Source organism: Pygocentrus nattereri, chromosome 4 (assembly GCF_015220715.1).
Source record: "Pygocentrus nattereri isolate fPygNat1 chromosome 4, fPygNat1.pri, whole genome shotgun sequence".
Classification (NCBI taxonomy): Eukaryota; Metazoa; Chordata; class Actinopteri; order Characiformes; family Serrasalmidae; genus Pygocentrus; species Pygocentrus nattereri.
In genome coordinates this window covers 32,017,754-32,036,006 of record NC_051214.1, presented here as the reverse complement: position 1 = coordinate 32,036,006, position 18,253 = coordinate 32,017,754, and the positions used below count along the sequence as shown (strand labels likewise).

Genomic DNA, 18,253 nt, shown 5'->3' with positions numbered 1-18,253 from the left:
TTATATTTGTGGAAGAACACAGGGCCTTGCTGAAAGTTTGTCGTTATACACACAGCCCTGTACAAATGTCAAGAGACCTCCTTGGATTAATTTAGTTTTCAGTCAAAACAACCATTAAGTAATTCCTTTTCTTCAGAAGATATTTCTGAGGAGATAAAATATGATAATCCACATGCGTAAGGAAAGTGTAAGTGAATGTCAAAGGGAAAGAAGTAAAATTACTTTCAAATTGCTTTCAAAACCGGAGATCAAAATACTACATGCAGATATAGTGAAAACGAGACTCCTAACATCTCTGCAAGCTGTGGTAAACCACCAAAACTGTAACTGTCAGATAAACAGTACTTTCATCAGGAGGAAGTCAAGCTCCACTCTTGCTTTTAGATCTGAAAAAAATGTTTCTGTCCATCCGTCCACTGTGAGAGCACAACTCGGCGCTATGAATCTAAAAGGCTGTGTAGCTGACAAGAAGCTGCTACTGAGACAAGGAGATGGACAACAGAAGAACATTTGCAAGCATTTTGTCTATATATATATATATATATATATATATATATATGCTTTTTTTTCTGACACTGAAAAATAAATAACTTGTATTCCATGGCTCTATTGACTGAGCATTGAACACATGCAAGGTGGTCTCTGACTTTTGCACAGTATTTTGGACATAAGTGAACAGTTTATTGGGTGCACGGTAATCATATGTAGATTTGTATTGGTTAGACTGTTTGAAACTGTTGGCCTATTAATTCACATTGGTCAATTAAATCTCTCAAGACCTTTTGCATTTGTCAGGGTGTTAATAATTTCCAACGATTGCAATTGAGTTGCAATTCATTCAATTATAAAACCTAAACCTGGTCTTTGGCAAAGTGTTTGCTTGGAGTCTTTATCACAGTGAATGCATTACCCTCTCAAACTCTCATTCAAATTCAGAACTGCCTTAATAATTACAATGCTTCACTTTAAAAAAAGATACTGTGTGAAAGGGCTATTACAAGGTCAATTAGAGGGGCTCTTTCTGAGCTGATTTGTGTGCTGCTGTAAGCTGCAGAAGAGCGCAGGGCCAAATCACGAGACAGACGAGCTGTCACTTTGCGTTTGAGAGTGCTCTTTCTCCCGGCAGCGCAGGAACAAGTGCTAGAGAACTTCTCTCATGTCTGTGATTGATGGGCACTGTCAGATCTCTCTATATTTCTCTCTCTCTCTCTGTCTCTCTCTCTCGCTCCGTGTGACCGGTGGCTATTTTCCTTATCAGGTTGTGGCTCTGCTAAGTTGAAGTGCTTGTCCTTTGACAGGGGTCTTGATTTACAGTGTACCCTCCTGAAATATACACATGCACACGTGCTGAATTGGAGAAGTAGACTGGTAGTTAGTGTCACTTTGTTGTGAGACTTGTCCGTTAGAGACACAGAAAGACAGGCAGGTAAGGTACCTGTTAAGGTAGAGAAGCTGGGGCAAAACCACATCTGCACCATTATTAGACCACCAAGGCTAAAGAGGACAAAGAACCAAACCACTTCTTTATTGTTACTATTCCTCTTGGTCTCCCCTCCTAGATTTGAGGTTAGTCTTTAATTGTGAAGAAATTGTGGGCTAAATGTTTATGGGAATGTAGGCTTATTAAGGTGGGAACAAACTGGGAGTGAAATTTCAAAACCAATCCAAAGGCTTGTGAAGGTGGACCTCATCAAAAGATCAAAGATCTACAATTATATTTCCTAATTTTCATTGTATTGTGTTTGTGGCTGGATGTAGTCAAGACTAACATGGCAATCCTGACTTTATAAAATATTTAGTTACTTAACGTTTCAGAATATAATATTATGTCTCTGAAACAGTGTGAGGTCACCTTGAACAATTCAAAACTTTGCTAACTGAAGGTCAACAATCTGTTCATAAAATACTAAATTCAGTCAAAAGTGTATCATATTTCCCCCCAATGAAGTGGACAGACTGTAAACAAATTTAGAAATGTACAGGTTTTATGATAAGTATTTCAAAAAACATAGTTTTCATGAATTACAATTTTATTGTATTTTGTATTTTATTTTCGATTCTTAATAGCGTATTGCATAATTTACAGTATGTTTCTGTAAAAATGAATCAAAAAAGATTCACAGAAAGTCTCTACAACCGCAATTTATAAAACTCTAAAATAAAATGTCATTAATCACAAGTCATTGTGATGAAGTCATCTTTGTTTTAGCAAAAAAAAAAAAACATATATCAATATAAATAATTAACATTTTTGAAGTGAATTATTACACCAAGGAAGCATTTTGAATTTTTGTTTAAGTACTTTTTAATTTTTAGCAGATTTCATAACTAAACTAAAAAAATGAACTAAAATACTGTTGGGACACATCAACGTTAATTATATTGCCGCAGTTTGAAGGAAATGTAATTTTATTTAATTTAATTTGTATTGCATTTGACAGACTGGAAATGTGGTTGATTCCCAAATTGTCTGCTTGCAGTTACTAAATTACTAAATTTAGTACTAAATTTTTATAATTGTGTTCTTTTTTCTTTTCGTTTTTTTTTTTTTTTTTGGGGGGGGGGCACATTATAAGCCCCCAAAGGCACCTTACACTGATAATGACCTTAATATATAATTTTATTGCTAAATGTTTTGCAACACCATATCCTTTGACCACCAGTTAAATGCTCACTTTTTTGCTTGGGATATATTCATTGAATTCCACCATATTAACTTTACATGACCTACAACAACAATATGTTAAGGTATGAGTTTTACGTAGAATGCTTATTTTAATGAGACCCAAGCTTCAGTCTTTCTGATCCTTCATGCATCCATGAAAAGGGTTAATTGGAGTTCAAGGTGAGCCTAGTCAACCCTTCCTCTAAATTGGATTTCAGTATTGTATGGAGACTGTTGGGACCTGATTTGTTCTGTTCTTTGCCAGTATATATATATATATTCTTCTTCTTCTTTCGGCTTCTTCTTTCGGCTGCTCCCTCCCCACAGCGGATCATCTGCCTCCATCTTGCCCTATCCATTGCCTCCTCTACTTTCATACCAACCATCTCTATGTCCACCTTCACTACATCCATAAACCTTCTCTGAGGTCTACCTCTTCTCCTTCTACGCGGCAGCTCCATCTTCAACATTATTTGCCCAATATATCCACTATTCCTCCTCAACACATGTCCAAACCATCTCAACCTGGCCTCTCTGGCTTTATCTCCAAACTGCTCCACCTTCACTGTCCCTCTGATCTGCTCATTTCTAATCTTGTCCATCCTTGTCACTCCCAACGAAAATCTCAGCATCTTCATCTCCACCACCTCCAGCTCAGCCTCCTGTCTTTTAGACAGAGCCACAGTCTCCAAACCATACATCATAGCAGGACGCACTACTGTCTTGTAAACCTTCCCTTTCACTCTTGCTGCTATCCTTCTGTCACACATCAGCCCTGACATCTGTCTCCACCCACTCCATCCTGCCTGCACCCTCTTCCTCACCTCTTTTTTGCACTGTCCATTGCTCTGGATATATATATTTATATATATATATATATATATATATATATATATATATATATATATATAATCAGGTGCCTTACTAAACTGTCTTCATAGATGTACTGTAGTGGATAATCTCGTTCACTAGGCTACTGCACAGCTCGTGTTGTGCAAAAAGGCCTTAGTGCTTCTATTACATGCTTTTTATATGCCTGGCAAAGCCTGAATTGTAATTAGGAAGTCATGTAGTGGAACACTATTCCAGGAGCTCTATTGCGTGTCACTGTGTAGCTTCATCCACCAGCCTTAGGGCACAAAGATCTTTGGGCAGAGTGTGGCTTTGTGTGTGTGTATTGGTTTCAGAGGGATTAGGAGTCCCACTGGGATCACATGCACCATTCAAGAAGGCACTGCCATGCTCCAGAGTGCCTTTAGGGAAGTCATGAAATATGCACAGCAATCGCTGTGAACATTCCTCATCAGTAAATGCAGCATCATTATGGTTTTTAGTGTGTTTGAGTACATGTGTGCGTCTGTGTCCACTTTCCCTCGTGTTCCAATTATCTGCAAACCTCTCTCTGTAGCAATGGTGAGTTCTTCTGTATGCTTGTATGAATGTAGGAGTCCCGATGTGCTTACCTTCCAGTCTGAAGCACTTTTGACCTGTCAATCCAATGCTATTTGTCATCAGCTACTGAGAAGTGTGCAAAGTCCAAATAATAAGACGTAGGGAAAGAAATGAAAAAATAATATGGAGTCCATGGCAACAGTGAAATCCTGGGGGAATTCTTCCTAGTCTAATGTTCCCTGGCAGAAGCTTCTCAAGTCATCACCTATATGCACTATGACTTCACAGTTAAACAGTGAGATGGAAAGAGTCTACTGAATCAATGGTCCACAGGGGACAGGCTAGCTAGTAGATGTCATCTCCACCCTCCCCTGACATCTCTTCTTCCATATACTCTTCTATCACCTTGGATTCAGTAGAAAGGTGTGACTCTTTCTTAATTCACAAAAGCTAGATAATATAGATATTGTATGTCACTAAGCTGCAGAATGGGCTAGTTAGTTAGCTAATCACTCACAAGCCAGGCTCTTGAGAGGTTTCTGTATGATTGTGGGTGAAGCATCTGAGGGTGAGACTAGAGGTCTGCATAGTCATGAAATTGAAGCCCAAACTTCTGGTCTCTGACTTTGAGACATTAGCCAAGCAAATCTGACTGCTAGCACTAAATTTGAAACCTGAATCCTCTTGCACGCAACAGAGAGACAGAGACAGAGTTTTGGTAGACTTGTGCTTTAGTTGATTGACCAAAAATGAACTAAAATACTCTATACCAGTGGTGTCCAAACTTGTCCCCAAATGGCTGGGGTGACTGTGGTTTTTCATTCAAACAAGTAGGACCACACCTGATCTGTTGTTGAAAACTGAGACAAACTGATAGGGTCAGGGATGCCTGCAGTCAGACCAGCTCTGTGGATATGATTGGACATTCCTGCTCTACACGTACAAAGCCGAGCTGTTGCTGCAGCTGACATGAACTTCACTGGTGCAAGGCAGTACTCTGACACTGATCTGTAAGCAACGGCTGCATCCATAGTGAATATGTCGCTGAAGAGACAAAATGCTAGTCATCTTGTTAACAAAGCTCAAAATACTATAGACAGAGCTGTTCACTATGGGAGCAATGTGCTTTTTATCTGATGCAATGACCAGGTCATGATGTGTTTACAGTGAAAATGTCTCTGACTTATTTGAAATTTTGAAGTGTTTCCATTTGACAAGTTTTATTTTTACAACCCCAATTCCAATGAAGTTGGGACGTTGTGTAAAACATAAGTAAAAACAGAATACAATGATTTGCAAATCCTTTTCAACCTATATTCAATTGAATACACTACAAAGACAAGATATTTAATGTCAAATGGATAAACTTTATTGTTTTTTGCAAATATTCACCCATTTTGATTTTGATGCCTGCAACAGGTTCCAATGAAGTTGGGACACTGGCAACAAAAGTTGAGGAATGCTAAAAAAAACACCTGTTTGGAACATTCCACAGGTGAACAGGTTCATTAGAAACAGGTGAGTGTCATGATTGGGTATAAAGTGAGCATCCCTGAAAGGGAGCATCCACTTTGTGAACAACTGCGTGAGCAAATAGTCCTACAGTTTAAGAACAACATTTCTCAATGTGTAATTACAAGGAATTTAGGGATTTCATCATCTACAGTCCATAATATCATCAAAAGATTCAGATAATCTGGAGAAATCTCTGCAAGTAAGCAGCAATCCGATCCCTCAGGCAGCACTGCATTAAAAACCGACATCATTCTGTAACAGATATTACCACATGGACTCTTCAGAAAACCACTGTCAGTGAACACAGTTCGTCGCTCCATCTACAAGTGCAAGTTAAAACTCTGCCATGCAAAGCGAAAGCCATATATCAACAACACTCAGAAACACTGCCGACTTCTCTGGGCCCGAGCTCATCTGAGATGGACTGACACAAAGTGGAAAAGTGTCCTGTGGTCTGACGAGTCCATATTTAAAATTGTTTTTGGAAATCATAGACATCGTGTTCTCCGGGCCAAAGAGGAAAAGGTCTGTCCGGATTGTTATCAGCGCAAAGTTCAAAAGCCACCATCTCTGATGGTATGGGGGTGTGTCAGTGCCCATGGCATGGGTAACTTGCACATCTGTGAAGGCACCATTAATGCTGAAAGGTACATGCAGGTTTTGGAGCAACTTATGCTGCCATCCAAGCAACGTCTTTTTCAGTGACATCCCTGCTTATTTCAGCAAGACAATGCCAAGCCACATTCTACACGCGTTACAACAGCGTGGCTTCGTAGTAAAAGAGTACGGGTCTTAGACTGGCCTGCCTGCAGTCGAGACCTGTCTCCCATTGAAAATGTGTGGCACATTATGAAGCACAAAATACGACAATGGAGACCCCGGACTGTAGATCAACTGAAGTTGTACATCAAGCAAGAATGGCAAAGTATTCTACCTACAAAGCTTCAACAATTAGTGTCCTCAGTTCCCAAACGCTTATTGAGTGTTGTTAAAAGGAAAGGTGATGTAACACAGTGGTAAACATGCCCCTGTCCCAACTTCTTTGGAACGTGTTGCAGACATCAAATTCAAAATGAGTGAATATTTGCAAAAAAGCAATAAAGTTTATCCGTTTTAACACAAAATATCTTGTCTTTGTAGTGTATTCAATTGAATATAGATTGAAAAGGATTTGCAAATCATCGTATTCTGTTTTTATTTATGTTTTACACAACATCCCAACTTCATTGGAATTGGGGTTGTATTTCATCCATAGCAAATGGATAGTAAGACTGGCTTTGACTAAGCTAGACTAAAGAGAGAGAACATGAGAGCATGCAAAGTTTACCGAAGCATATTCTCTGATTTAAAAATGTAAAATAAGCAAAACCTATGTCCAAACTGGGCCTGATTTGTATGTGAACAACAATTGTCCCAAACTGGGCTTGGACCCTAATATTTTGTCAGGCCTCTTTGGGCTTATGTAGGATAGCAGGCCTTTTGCTGAGACTAGCTAATTGTCTAGCCATAAGTAAGCCAAAAACATGCAGGTGCCAAGGTGATTGGCTGGCTAGCTAGCTAACGCAACATGCATTCTACTACATTTGGACATTATGAGGGTTTTCTCCAACTCTGCGATATTTTACAGTAATGTTGGCCCTGTTCTGTGGTTGGTTTATAAAGTCATATTAGGTACATACCAAGCCAACTAACTCCATTCACATGTAATCTAATAAACAAATGTGGACATTATAGGGGGTATCTCTACTGTTGTCATTATGTGTTATGTTAATGCTGGCCCTGTTCGGAGAGAGCTGGTCTTGCTTAGCCCAGTTTAGCTCGGTAGGCCTTAGGATACTCCATAAGGCAGGATGGCAAAGTTGATGTTCCCCCTCAACCCTGAAGCAAAGGCCAGCCAGGGGGAGCTCTATGGGGAATTGCCTGCTCCTCAGCAGGGGAGCTGGAGCTGCAAGAGCCCTCTGGGATCCAGGGTCCTGCTCAGTGTTGTCACTCTGCTCTGCCTTCAGAGAGAGACAGATGGCTCAGACAATTGTTTCTTTCTTTTTCTCTCTAGCTGTATCTTTCGAACAGTGTCCTTAACTGACCCCTCTCTTGTCTTCTTGATTTTCCTCCCTATTTGCCTCCTCCCCAGTCAACTCATTTTATCCATTTATTTGAATCTCTTGTGACAATTCTGCCATACCCCCACCTAATTCATCTTCATTTAATTACTCAGCAATAATGGCTTGCATAGGAATGCTGGAGTACTTGGTGCCTATGTGTCTGCCTTGTCCTTTGTGCCATAAGGCCATGTTTTATTTTTGCGTGCTCCACTGAAAGGGCTTAAACAGGCAGGCGTGCTATTTTGGTCTAACCCTCCAATCGGTGCACATGGCTGATTTCCCCTTCTTATTCCCTTTTGGAGCTCGCCTGGTTGTGCAGTGAGTGCTCTTGTGTGCTATTGCTGCGACTAAGCAAAATGGCCACAAGAGACCTATTCCGTTTTTGTGTTTTGCACATTCACGAGATGTGACTTAAATTGGAAAACAGCAGAGCATCTCTTCTCTCTCTCCCTCTCTCTCCCCTCTCTTTCCTCCAGCCTGCTTTCAGGAGCTGGCGCTATAAATCCAGTCTTCTGCAGAGAGTAAGCAGAGTGGGTCTAGTCTGGCACATTTCTTTTCAAACTAAAAGAAATAAGGGGCTTGAGCATCAGTGGCTCACCAACTGGCTTTTGATTTCCTTGCTGCTGCAGGCAGCCGGCGTGTTTGTCTGCGCAGCGGCTGAGCGCTGGTCTCCAGAAAGCAGGCAGCTCCTCAGCTATTTTGAGACAAAGAAGGATATGTTTGCCACTCTTGTCCAGCACCATATCCCACTGGTCATAATAAAATTTTGACAAAAGAATAACTTCCCACCAGTGTAACATTAATGAGGGGCAACTGCCTTCAAACCCTGCTTCTGGCCAGACCCTCTTATACCTGTTTGTTTAACTTGGCCCTTTTTATTTTGAAACTGTTAAGAGACATTATGGCCTCATAAGTGGCCACTGTGGCTGTAGAGCACAAGGAAAAGGACTTTGTAGACTGCTGACTTGAACATAGAAGAAATAAGCTAGTGCAGATATTATTCCTTGAGCCTTTTCCTCTGAGAAGAATGGGAGCAAACATAATAAAAAGGTTTTGGGAATGAGAGATGGACAAAAGTAAGAGGGACAAAGGTTTAACAAGAGAGATAGAAATTGAGAAAGAGCAAAGGAGCCTCCTCAGGGTTTAATTCACAAAATCATGGTAACTTCATAAGACAAGAAAGAGAGAAAGTGTGAAATAAGTTTGGCTCAATTCTTTTTGGCACAGCTAATTTTCCATGCGTTTGTATAAAATTAAGGATGTGAGATGGACGGATACAAAGGAGTAAGGTTGCCAAGGTGTTTTAAACTGGTTCTGTCTGTGGCAGGATGGACCAAGTTTGCGAGGCTGACCAGGGCGCTGACCAACAGCCGTGGCACCCTGCAGCAACTAGCGCCTATGAACAAGACTGAAGTCAGCCACAAGCACTCACGACTGGCTGAGGTTAGTATTTTGCTCTCTCTCTCACACACACACACACATGCAGACTTTCACACCAGAAAGGTCAGATATCTACACCGGCCAGCAAAATCATCAATGAGTCATGCTCTTTAAAGGTCTGTGCTTTTTTCACTCTCTTCTTTAAGTTTCACTACTGTTCTTAGACTAGATGATGCTTACTCCATTGGCCACTAAGTTCTGATGTATGTAGGGTGTTACTGAGACCTTTATGACCCTATAGTGTTGCTGTTATTTCTCAAAGGTAAAGTCTCACAGTTGTACAGGGAATAGTACTACAAAGAAGAATCACAGTTTGAGACTAGATCTCACAATCTGTGGTCTAACAACATTGAACATAGACCAAGACAACACATCTAGAGGGGCTCTGATAAGCCTGTAAGGCTACCTTAAAGGTGGTATTTGCACTAGGCAAAGACAGGCAGCTGCATAGGGCCCCTGTCAGCCAAGAACTCCATGAAAATACAATTAAGATATACTTAATATATGTATGTATGTATGTGTGTGTATATATACATACATACACATACAGTGGTGCTTGAAAATTTGTGAACCCTTTAGAATTTCTTAGAAGTCCTTAGAATGACACAAAAATATTATACACAAAAATATTATATCATTTGTTTATTGAAGAAAATGATCCAATATTACATATTTGTGAGAGGCAAAAGTATGTGAACCTTTGCTTTCAATATGTGGTGTAACCCCCCTATGCAGCAATAACTTCAATTGTTTCTGAATTGTTGATCAGTCCTGCACACCAGCTTGGAGGAATTTTGTTGAGGTTTTGTTCCCACAGCAGTGTTTTATTTATATATATATATATATATATATATATATATATATATATATATATATATACACACACACACACACACACACACACACGCACACACACACATATATGTACATACATACATGTTGCTATTGTTGGAACATAACCTCGTATCTCCAAAATGGTAACTTTACAGAAGAAGGAAAAACCTACTTTTAATGTAAATCAACGGAACCAGTCTTTTTTGGCCATTTTCTGTGGTCCATCCTTCATGAAATTTACATACAACATAAAGGCCAACATGGAGATACAAGGTTTTATTTTGACAACAGCAACATGCAGCGATATATATTTATATATATATATATATATATGTATCTTATCTGTGTATATACATATACACAGATAAGCCATTGTAGTGATTATTTCAACACAGCACACCACTAATCATGGTTATAATGGGCTATTCCATGTTACATGCCTGGTATGAAGAAGTCAATAAAGTGATAATCTACATTATATAAAGGAGGCCTTTAGTTTGATTTTTCAGTATTGCTAAATCTGCTCCTAGACAACCTCATAGCAGATGCAGCACAGCACGTTGCACAAAGTACAGAAATTTTTAATTGTTACTATTTATTTTTTTGCTATTGCTGCCTTAAATTACACCCTGAATGAAACCACGAACATCAGTGGTAGATGATGTGACTTGAAATTTAAACCGAGAAGGCTGAAGTCTTTGTCAACAACAAATGAGTTTGTTACCTCATGTAATGTTACTAGCCTAGTTAGCAGATGTCAAATGTGATAAATTAATTTAAATGTGTTGGGTTTTCATCCATTAAATCTATATAAATAGAAGTAAAATGACTTTGAGCTTGATGTTTGTCTGTACTCTCACTGTGATACATTCTATGTGGTATAGCTGCTCTTTGTACTGTCTGTTATGTGATGCTGTCACGTGTCCGTTGTACAGTAGCTTTCAGAAGTCTGGAGTTCCTTGTTTTGCTGCTCTGTTTAAATGTCTCAAGACGTTTATTTATCTTGCTGGACATCATAGTATCTGTACTTGGACTTGTATCAGTTTTGGGCATCAGTCTTGCCAAATTTATTTTCTGGAGTCCAACTATAATTTTAAAAATAGTCATTTTTTTAACCATCATCACCCGTGCTGACTCTCACTCAGCAGCTCAGGGCTTAAACACACTGGGCAAACTGGAGCTTTCGCTAGCATGTTTGGTTTGTCTCTGTGGCAAGCTGAGCTCCAGTGTTGTAATCTGATGGAAATGTAAACTGTTTTGTAACCATTCCATTGTGATGTCCCTTTAACTGTTTAACTCTGATAAAGCAGGGTGACCTTGCCCCCTTCAAGTTAATTAGCTAGTGTTTTTTTGCCGCTGCAAGTTTAAATGATCTTCCTTGTCTTGCTCTACTACCTACTGGTTGGTTCATTTCTGCTATTTCATGATGATGTAGCTCAGTAAATAGATGTGTTTAAATTTTGTTATACCTTAAAATCTGAAGTCAAGAAATAAAAAAAGGACTGTATACACGACAATAACATCAATGTTTCACTGCCTTTTTATTGGGCTAAAAAACATCAACATCCTTTTCTATTCCAAGCTACAACCCATTTCCAAAAAAGTTGTGCAAAATGAAAATAAATAAAAAAATGCAATGAAGTGCAAATAATTTAAACCCCATGTCTCTTTGAGAATATTATACAGACAACATATCAAACGCTAAAAGAAAAGAAATCTTATTGTTTTTTGAAAAAATATTTGCCCATTTTTTATTTAATGACAGCAACATGTTCCAAAAAAGTTGGGACGGGGTAACAAAAGGCTGGTAAAGGTGTGTAATGCTAAAATAAAAACACCTGGTGGTTGATTGGCAACAGGTCAGTAACATGATTGGGTATAAAGAGCATCTCAGAGAGGCGGAGTCTTTCAGAAGTAAAGATGAGGAGGGGTCACCACTCTGTGAAAGACTGCACCATTGAATAGAGTAACAATTCAAGAAAAACGTTTCTCAACATAAAACAGCAAAGAACTTTAGCTTTTCATCATCTACAGTAGATAATATCATTAAAAAACAGAGAATCTGGTGAAATCTCTGTATGTAGGGGCGAGGCCAAAAACCAGTATTCGCTGGCCGTGATCTTTGGGCCCTCAGGCAGCACCGCATTATAAACAGACATGATTCTGTAGTGGAAATCACTGCATGGGCTCAGAAACACTTCTGAAAACCACTGTCTGTGAAAACAGTTCATCACTGCATCCACAAACGCAAGTTAAAACTCTAAAACACAAACAAGAAACCAAATATAAACAGGATCCAGAAATGCTGCCACCTTCTCTGGGCCTGAGCTCACTTAAAATGGACTGAGGGGAACTGGAAAAGTGTCCTGTGGTCTGACGGATCAACATTTGAAATACTTTTTGGAAATCATGAACACTGTGTCCTCCGGGCTAAAGACCACTCAGCTTGTTGTCAGTGCATAGCTCTAAAGCCAGTATTCATGATGGTTTAGGGGGGCATTAGTGCACAAGGAATTGGTGATGTGCTCATTTGTGAAGGCGCCATTAATGCTGAATGATATATACATGTTTTGGCAACATGTGCTGCTGTCCAGACGATGTCATTTTCAGGGAAGGCCTTGATGATTTCAGCAAGACGATGTCAAACCACATTCTGCATGTATTACAGTAGCATTGCTCCGTATTAAAAGAGTCCAGTGCTAAACTGACCTACCTGCAGTCCAGACCGGTGTATTTTCCTTTAAAAATTACAGTTTACGTGATTTGCACATCACTGCATCCTATTTTTATTTCCATTCTGCACAGCGTCCCAACTATTTTGGAAATTGGGTTTGTATAACCATCACTTCTAATGGTTCAGTAATGGCAGCAAAATGTCTGCTCTCTTTCATTTCTTGATGCACATGAACACAAAGTCACATCCTAACTCAAAGTTCTTACCTTGCCCAGGCTCTTCAGCTCGGTTCGGACATCCTCCCGCAGTATAAGCAAGAGGCTCCTAAAACCCCTCCTCACATCATCTTACACTACTGCACCTTTAAGACCACCTGGGACTGGATCATCCTTATACTCACCTTCTACACTGCCATCATGGTGCCCTACAATGTCTCCTTCAAGACCAAACAGAACAACTTGGCCTGGCTGGTGGTGGACAGTGTGGTGGACGTCATCTTCCTGGTGGATATTGTGCTGAACTTTCACACCACGTTCGTGGGGCCTGGAGGAGAGGTCATATCAGACCCCAAATTGATACGTATGAACTATCTGAAGACATGGTTCGTCATAGACCTGCTCTCATGCCTGCCCTATGACATCATCAATGCCTTTGAGAATGTGAATGAGGTAAGAAAGAGAGGAACAAAATGTGGCACCTTGTTTTGTTTTGAGTTGCAATGGAGTTGCAAATAACTTGATTGAGGCTTGTTTGTGTTTCATTGATTTATTTACCTTTCATGCAGTGGCAGTATTATTATGAAGTTTAAACAATGTAGATTTTAAGCTGTCAAACATATGATGTCTTTGCATCTATCAATTTGGCTAGTTTTCTCTCAGATGCTAGTATTACGTTCTTTCTCTTCCCCCTAACTTCCCTCCTTCCCCCTTGCTTTATTACAAATTACAAGCAAAGAAACACAAGTAGACAACTGTGAGAAATGCTAGAAGATATAATACAATCAGCCAGTCAGGCTACTCAACACTATGCTGCCTTCCTTGACTTACTAACAAGAACTACACTCAGGCAAAACTTTTTTTTACAGTCCCTGAAGTTCTAAGTATTAACCAGGTAGGTGTGAGGTAAAACTGCTAATTACTAAGCAATTGTTTTATATTACACTTAAATGCCCAACCGGTTCTGAGCATTAACAGGGAATGTGTGGAGTAAAACACCAGATTACATTGTACTTATTTTGTATATAATGTCAGACATGTCAGAAATCATTCAACTGCTCAGTCAGACATTGTTTGGGCAATTAATCGGGCATCGTTTCCCCTCTCACACTGCAAGGCAAATGACGACCGATAAATTCGGTCCGATTATGAAATTCAGTCGGCTCAGAGTAAATCAGCTTAAACATTACATTAAAATTTAGTAGGTGTTTGTTTGTACTTCACACCTTGTTACATCTGGTATTTATGAGGAACTTAACTATGCCCTTTATCACTTTAATAACCTATTAGTCATGACAGTGTAATTTAGTTGGTATAATAGTATGTATAATAGTTTTAAACAAAATAATTAAGCAGCAATTTGGAGACTGTACTCCCCACTTACCCAGTCAGTATCTAGAACCTGTTTGGCATTTTAGAGTAATTATTTAAACTATCTCAGAACTTACCAAAATAATTACCTACTGCTTTGAAGTTTGTACTTCACACTTGCCTGTTAATACTTAGAACTTTGCTCACTCTAAAAGAAAATGTTACTCACTCATGCCTCACATTCACACAGCACTCATATCTCTACAGTATTCATGCAAAGATCTCATCTCAGTGGACACAAATCTCTCCATATTTATTATTGCAGGTGGTGTTGGGTTTGTGATACAGTATTCTCATGATAGTTTTAATAGAGAAAAATGATGACTGATCATATTGTTGCATGACTTACTAATAACACTAGAGCTGGGAGGCAGGGGGAGTGCTGGGGAGAGTTGCTGATTGATCACAAAATGCAGTTGCATTAGATGGTCTAATTAATAGAATGTCCATTCCCCATGATGCATTGTCACATCTCCAGAATGCACATTGTCACAGTTTTGCATTATTACACTCCTAGTCACTTTATTGCTGCCAGGAAGCTGTTATTGACCACATGTGGTTATTTATATGCTGCAAAGGAAAATCTGGATATTTAGTTCTGTGCATGTCTTGTCATACTTTGCATGCTTTATGTTGCACCTTAGCTCTGAAGATGCACCATTTTGTTATGCCGTATGTCCACATATACAGTGCATGGGGCTGAAGTGACAAGTAAAGACATCCAGGTACAATAACAACATTTGTCTTACAGAATGACCTCAGTAATTATATTACTTCATGGTATTAAGTTCAGTCAAACAAAGTGAAAGCAGACAACTAAAATGAAGATAGAAATTGCTATGTTTGTTTATATTGCTGTATGCCTGAGTAGCTGTTCTAATTTATTTGAATGAGTGTATCGTCTGTCTAACAAGTGGAACACAAAGATTATATTTAAAATTAATACTTGTCAATGTTTTGTGCAGCAATGTGACAAACGTAAAAAAAAAAATGTTTCAGGTCAAAATTGTCTTCAAATGATGGCGCAGGGCACAGAAGAGTGATTTGTGAATCATATTTTCAAGCAGCAAAAACTCGCAACTGACAGATAGACAGTATGCACAGTATATTTTTATATCTACATTTTTCAGAGCAAAACAATGGCATTGAAAGCCCTTCAGAGTGGTATTAAAATGTGCTGACAACACTGCACTCAGAGGGATGCAGACAGATACAGATCGAGAAAGAAAGCTCTGTAGTACCTTATTAGCATTAGATAGTGATTCAGAGAGTGGCTGAACTGGTGAAACGGATCCTCTTGATGACTAGCATATAATATCCCCCCTAATAATTCTTTTATTCCAATGCATGCTCTGCTTCTGTCTCTTTTCTTTTAATTCTGCCAATGTGTTATTCACACTCCCCTGTGGTCTGTCTATTTTGATCATTTTCTCTGCCAACAAAAGAGCATTTGTAGGACACATTAGAAACATTGGTCTGCTTATTATATCGCTGAGAGGCAGTTTTCTGAGCGACTGCCGTTCACTTTAGGTTTTGAGCAGAATGGTTGCCAGGAGCATCTGACTGTTAAAAAAAAATAAGAAAAAAGAATCTCTCAGTTTAATCCCTGAAACATTCATTTCTACTCATGATGATAAGTTGAGTGGATGACATGTCCTCTGGGTGGGGGGAGGGGGGGTCTGATTAAATGCTCTTCACTCAACTCTAGCATTAAAATTGATCCACCATCTTTTCATTAGAGAGCTGGTAATTATTCACATGTGGATTGTGTTGGTGTAATTACTATATGGCTCTTCCACAGCATTATGAGAAAGACATGTGTGAGCACATTTAGCCGTGTGTTTGCAGTTTTGCTGGCAGAGAATGTGCGTGTTTTTTTTTGTGTCAGACATAGATTATGCATGCGAGGTGTCTGTGTGTGAGACTGAGCGTATAAGTGTGAAGCCAATTTGTTCGGCTCTGTCTGCCGAGGGATTTGAGACGGACCCCCTCCATGTCTGCCTCAGCTCCACAGGGTGAAATCCCCACATAATCACTTCTACCTGTTATTCCTGTCCTCTTGCATATTGCTGACTGCTCATGTGCATGCAGAGCCATACATTAGTTTGAGTGATTCTTAATGGGCCAGACTCAGGCCCAAACCCAGTCGTTAAAGGCTTGGTCAGATGAGATGAGCTCCTTTAAGTCTGACTGGGTCCTTCCCGTTGAGCTGATCAATGTGATATAATTTTCCCTTTACCTTAAATGTAGTCGAGCAGCCAATCCATGTTTGGTGCTCGAAGTTTACTTATTTAGTTTTGCATTGGAGCTGTGAGGCTAATGTGTCTATCAAGTAAAGGAAGGTTATGTATGCCAGTTAGCATTGTTCACCTTGCATGCCTTAAGCCGTAGTTACCCCTGTCCATTTTCTCACTATTTTCTTACCTGAAAGGAAGCAAAAATCAGCTGTGTATGGGTGGGACATGTAGATTTATAACAAACGAACTTGTTTGTTTTTTGCAGCCATGAGTGACGAACAGCATTACGTTGATTGAGGTTCTTAGAACTGTATTCCGTTTTAGCTTTACTGGGTTTTTTTCCCAGTCAAGTGAACTGACTTACTCGGCAGGCAAATTTCACATCAAGCTGTTGAAAGTACACACTGGCCAACCTTCTGATAATCATATGGTGGCAGGAACTTCTGTAGATTTTTTTTTTTTTTTTGGGGGGGGGGTTGGGGGGAGGGCTGTTTGAATTGTGTTTTCTAGCTTCATAGCAGTAGCGTTGGCCGATGCTGGCAAGCACATGCAATCGCCAACAAGAGAGTGTATGTGTGCACACACCTCTCCAAAACTCCTGTATGGTCCCCAATGTACTTGTATTATTTCTGATGTTCCTGGCACCTTTTGATTGATTGATTGATTTATTTTTTGTCTTGCTTGTGTTATGTGGTTTCTGACACTGTATCACTTACTATTATCTTAAAAAATATGTTGCATAGTTAAAAACAGTAGTAGCAGCCGTCTTGAAGTCTGAATTTTGGGTCTTTTTTATATATAACCATATTAAAGCCAACATAAGCAATTATTTGAGATTCCTTAAAAGCTGGTTTAAGGCAAGTGTGTAGTGATTCAGGCATGCAGTTTACACAATGTTAACGTGCACAGAGACCCCAGGGTGGGGGCTTGAGTGCCAAGAATCCTCTTGGTCAGTGTGTATTATAATTGTGTTTTATATGACTGTCTTACAAGATCAGTTTCTGGGTAATTAGATAGTGTAATGGGTACTTGAAATAGAGCTAGTAGATCTGCTCAAGTTCACATTTAAGCAACATATTCCATAATATGGTTAATTTAAACAACCAAATATAATGTCAGCAGTAAGGAACATTAATAGCAAATAATTATTAAATAATTATGCAAAATTAATAACAAAAGTGATTCACACCGGGCTGTGTGGAGCACTTAAATAGAGTTGTGACTGGATTTATAGATGTTAGCAGAGTGGAGAATGTTACAGTTTCATATGTGGAAGTTAAGGGTTCCAAAAAAAACCTCTGTAAGTAACTGTTAGCGCAATGTTTGTGTTCCTCACAGCATGATTAGACTATGTCTCTTGATAAGAGTGTCAGCAACCTGCTGTAGATTATAATAAGTTTAAGTTACTTTTTTCTTTCAGCCCCTGCTGCCCAAAACGTGCATGAGTCTAATACTAACTACTGGCTACAAATAAATTTTGCTTTGCTTTGCTTCTGTTAGTTGTTAGCTACATTACACTTGTAATAGTCCAGAGAAAAGAAGCAAACTTCAGACACTATTGATGTCCTGGCTGGACAGCTATATGTGAGGTAAGGGGAGAATGTGTAAACTAGATTTTTTTTTTGCCAGACTAAAGCTTTAAGTGGTAAGCAGTATGAACAGACTTGACTCAGCAGTTAGTTGGAAACATGATGCATTAGCGAGCGTATGCCACAGGTGATACCATGAGTTACATGATTCAGAGAACACTGGCAGATTGCCTGTTTGTTGTTCTGTCATCCACTTCTGTGGCTTAAAAAAGCAGGCAG

The 18,253-nt window shown here is 39.3% G+C and overlaps 1 protein-coding gene across 1 annotated transcript in view; it reads left to right on the top strand.

The window, feature by feature from the left end:
- kcnh5a (potassium voltage-gated channel, subfamily H (eag-related), member 5a) overlaps nt 1–18,253 on the top strand; it is a 152,195-nt gene that overhangs the window by 27,559 nt on the left and 106,383 nt on the right. Inside the window, exons 5-6 of the mRNA XM_017710492.2 lie at nt 9,002–9,117; nt 12,898–13,290. Coding sequence (XP_017565981.1) covers nt 9,002–9,117; nt 12,898–13,290 — 509 coding nt within the window. The remainder of the gene's footprint in view (nt 1–9,001; nt 9,118–12,897; nt 13,291–18,253) is intronic.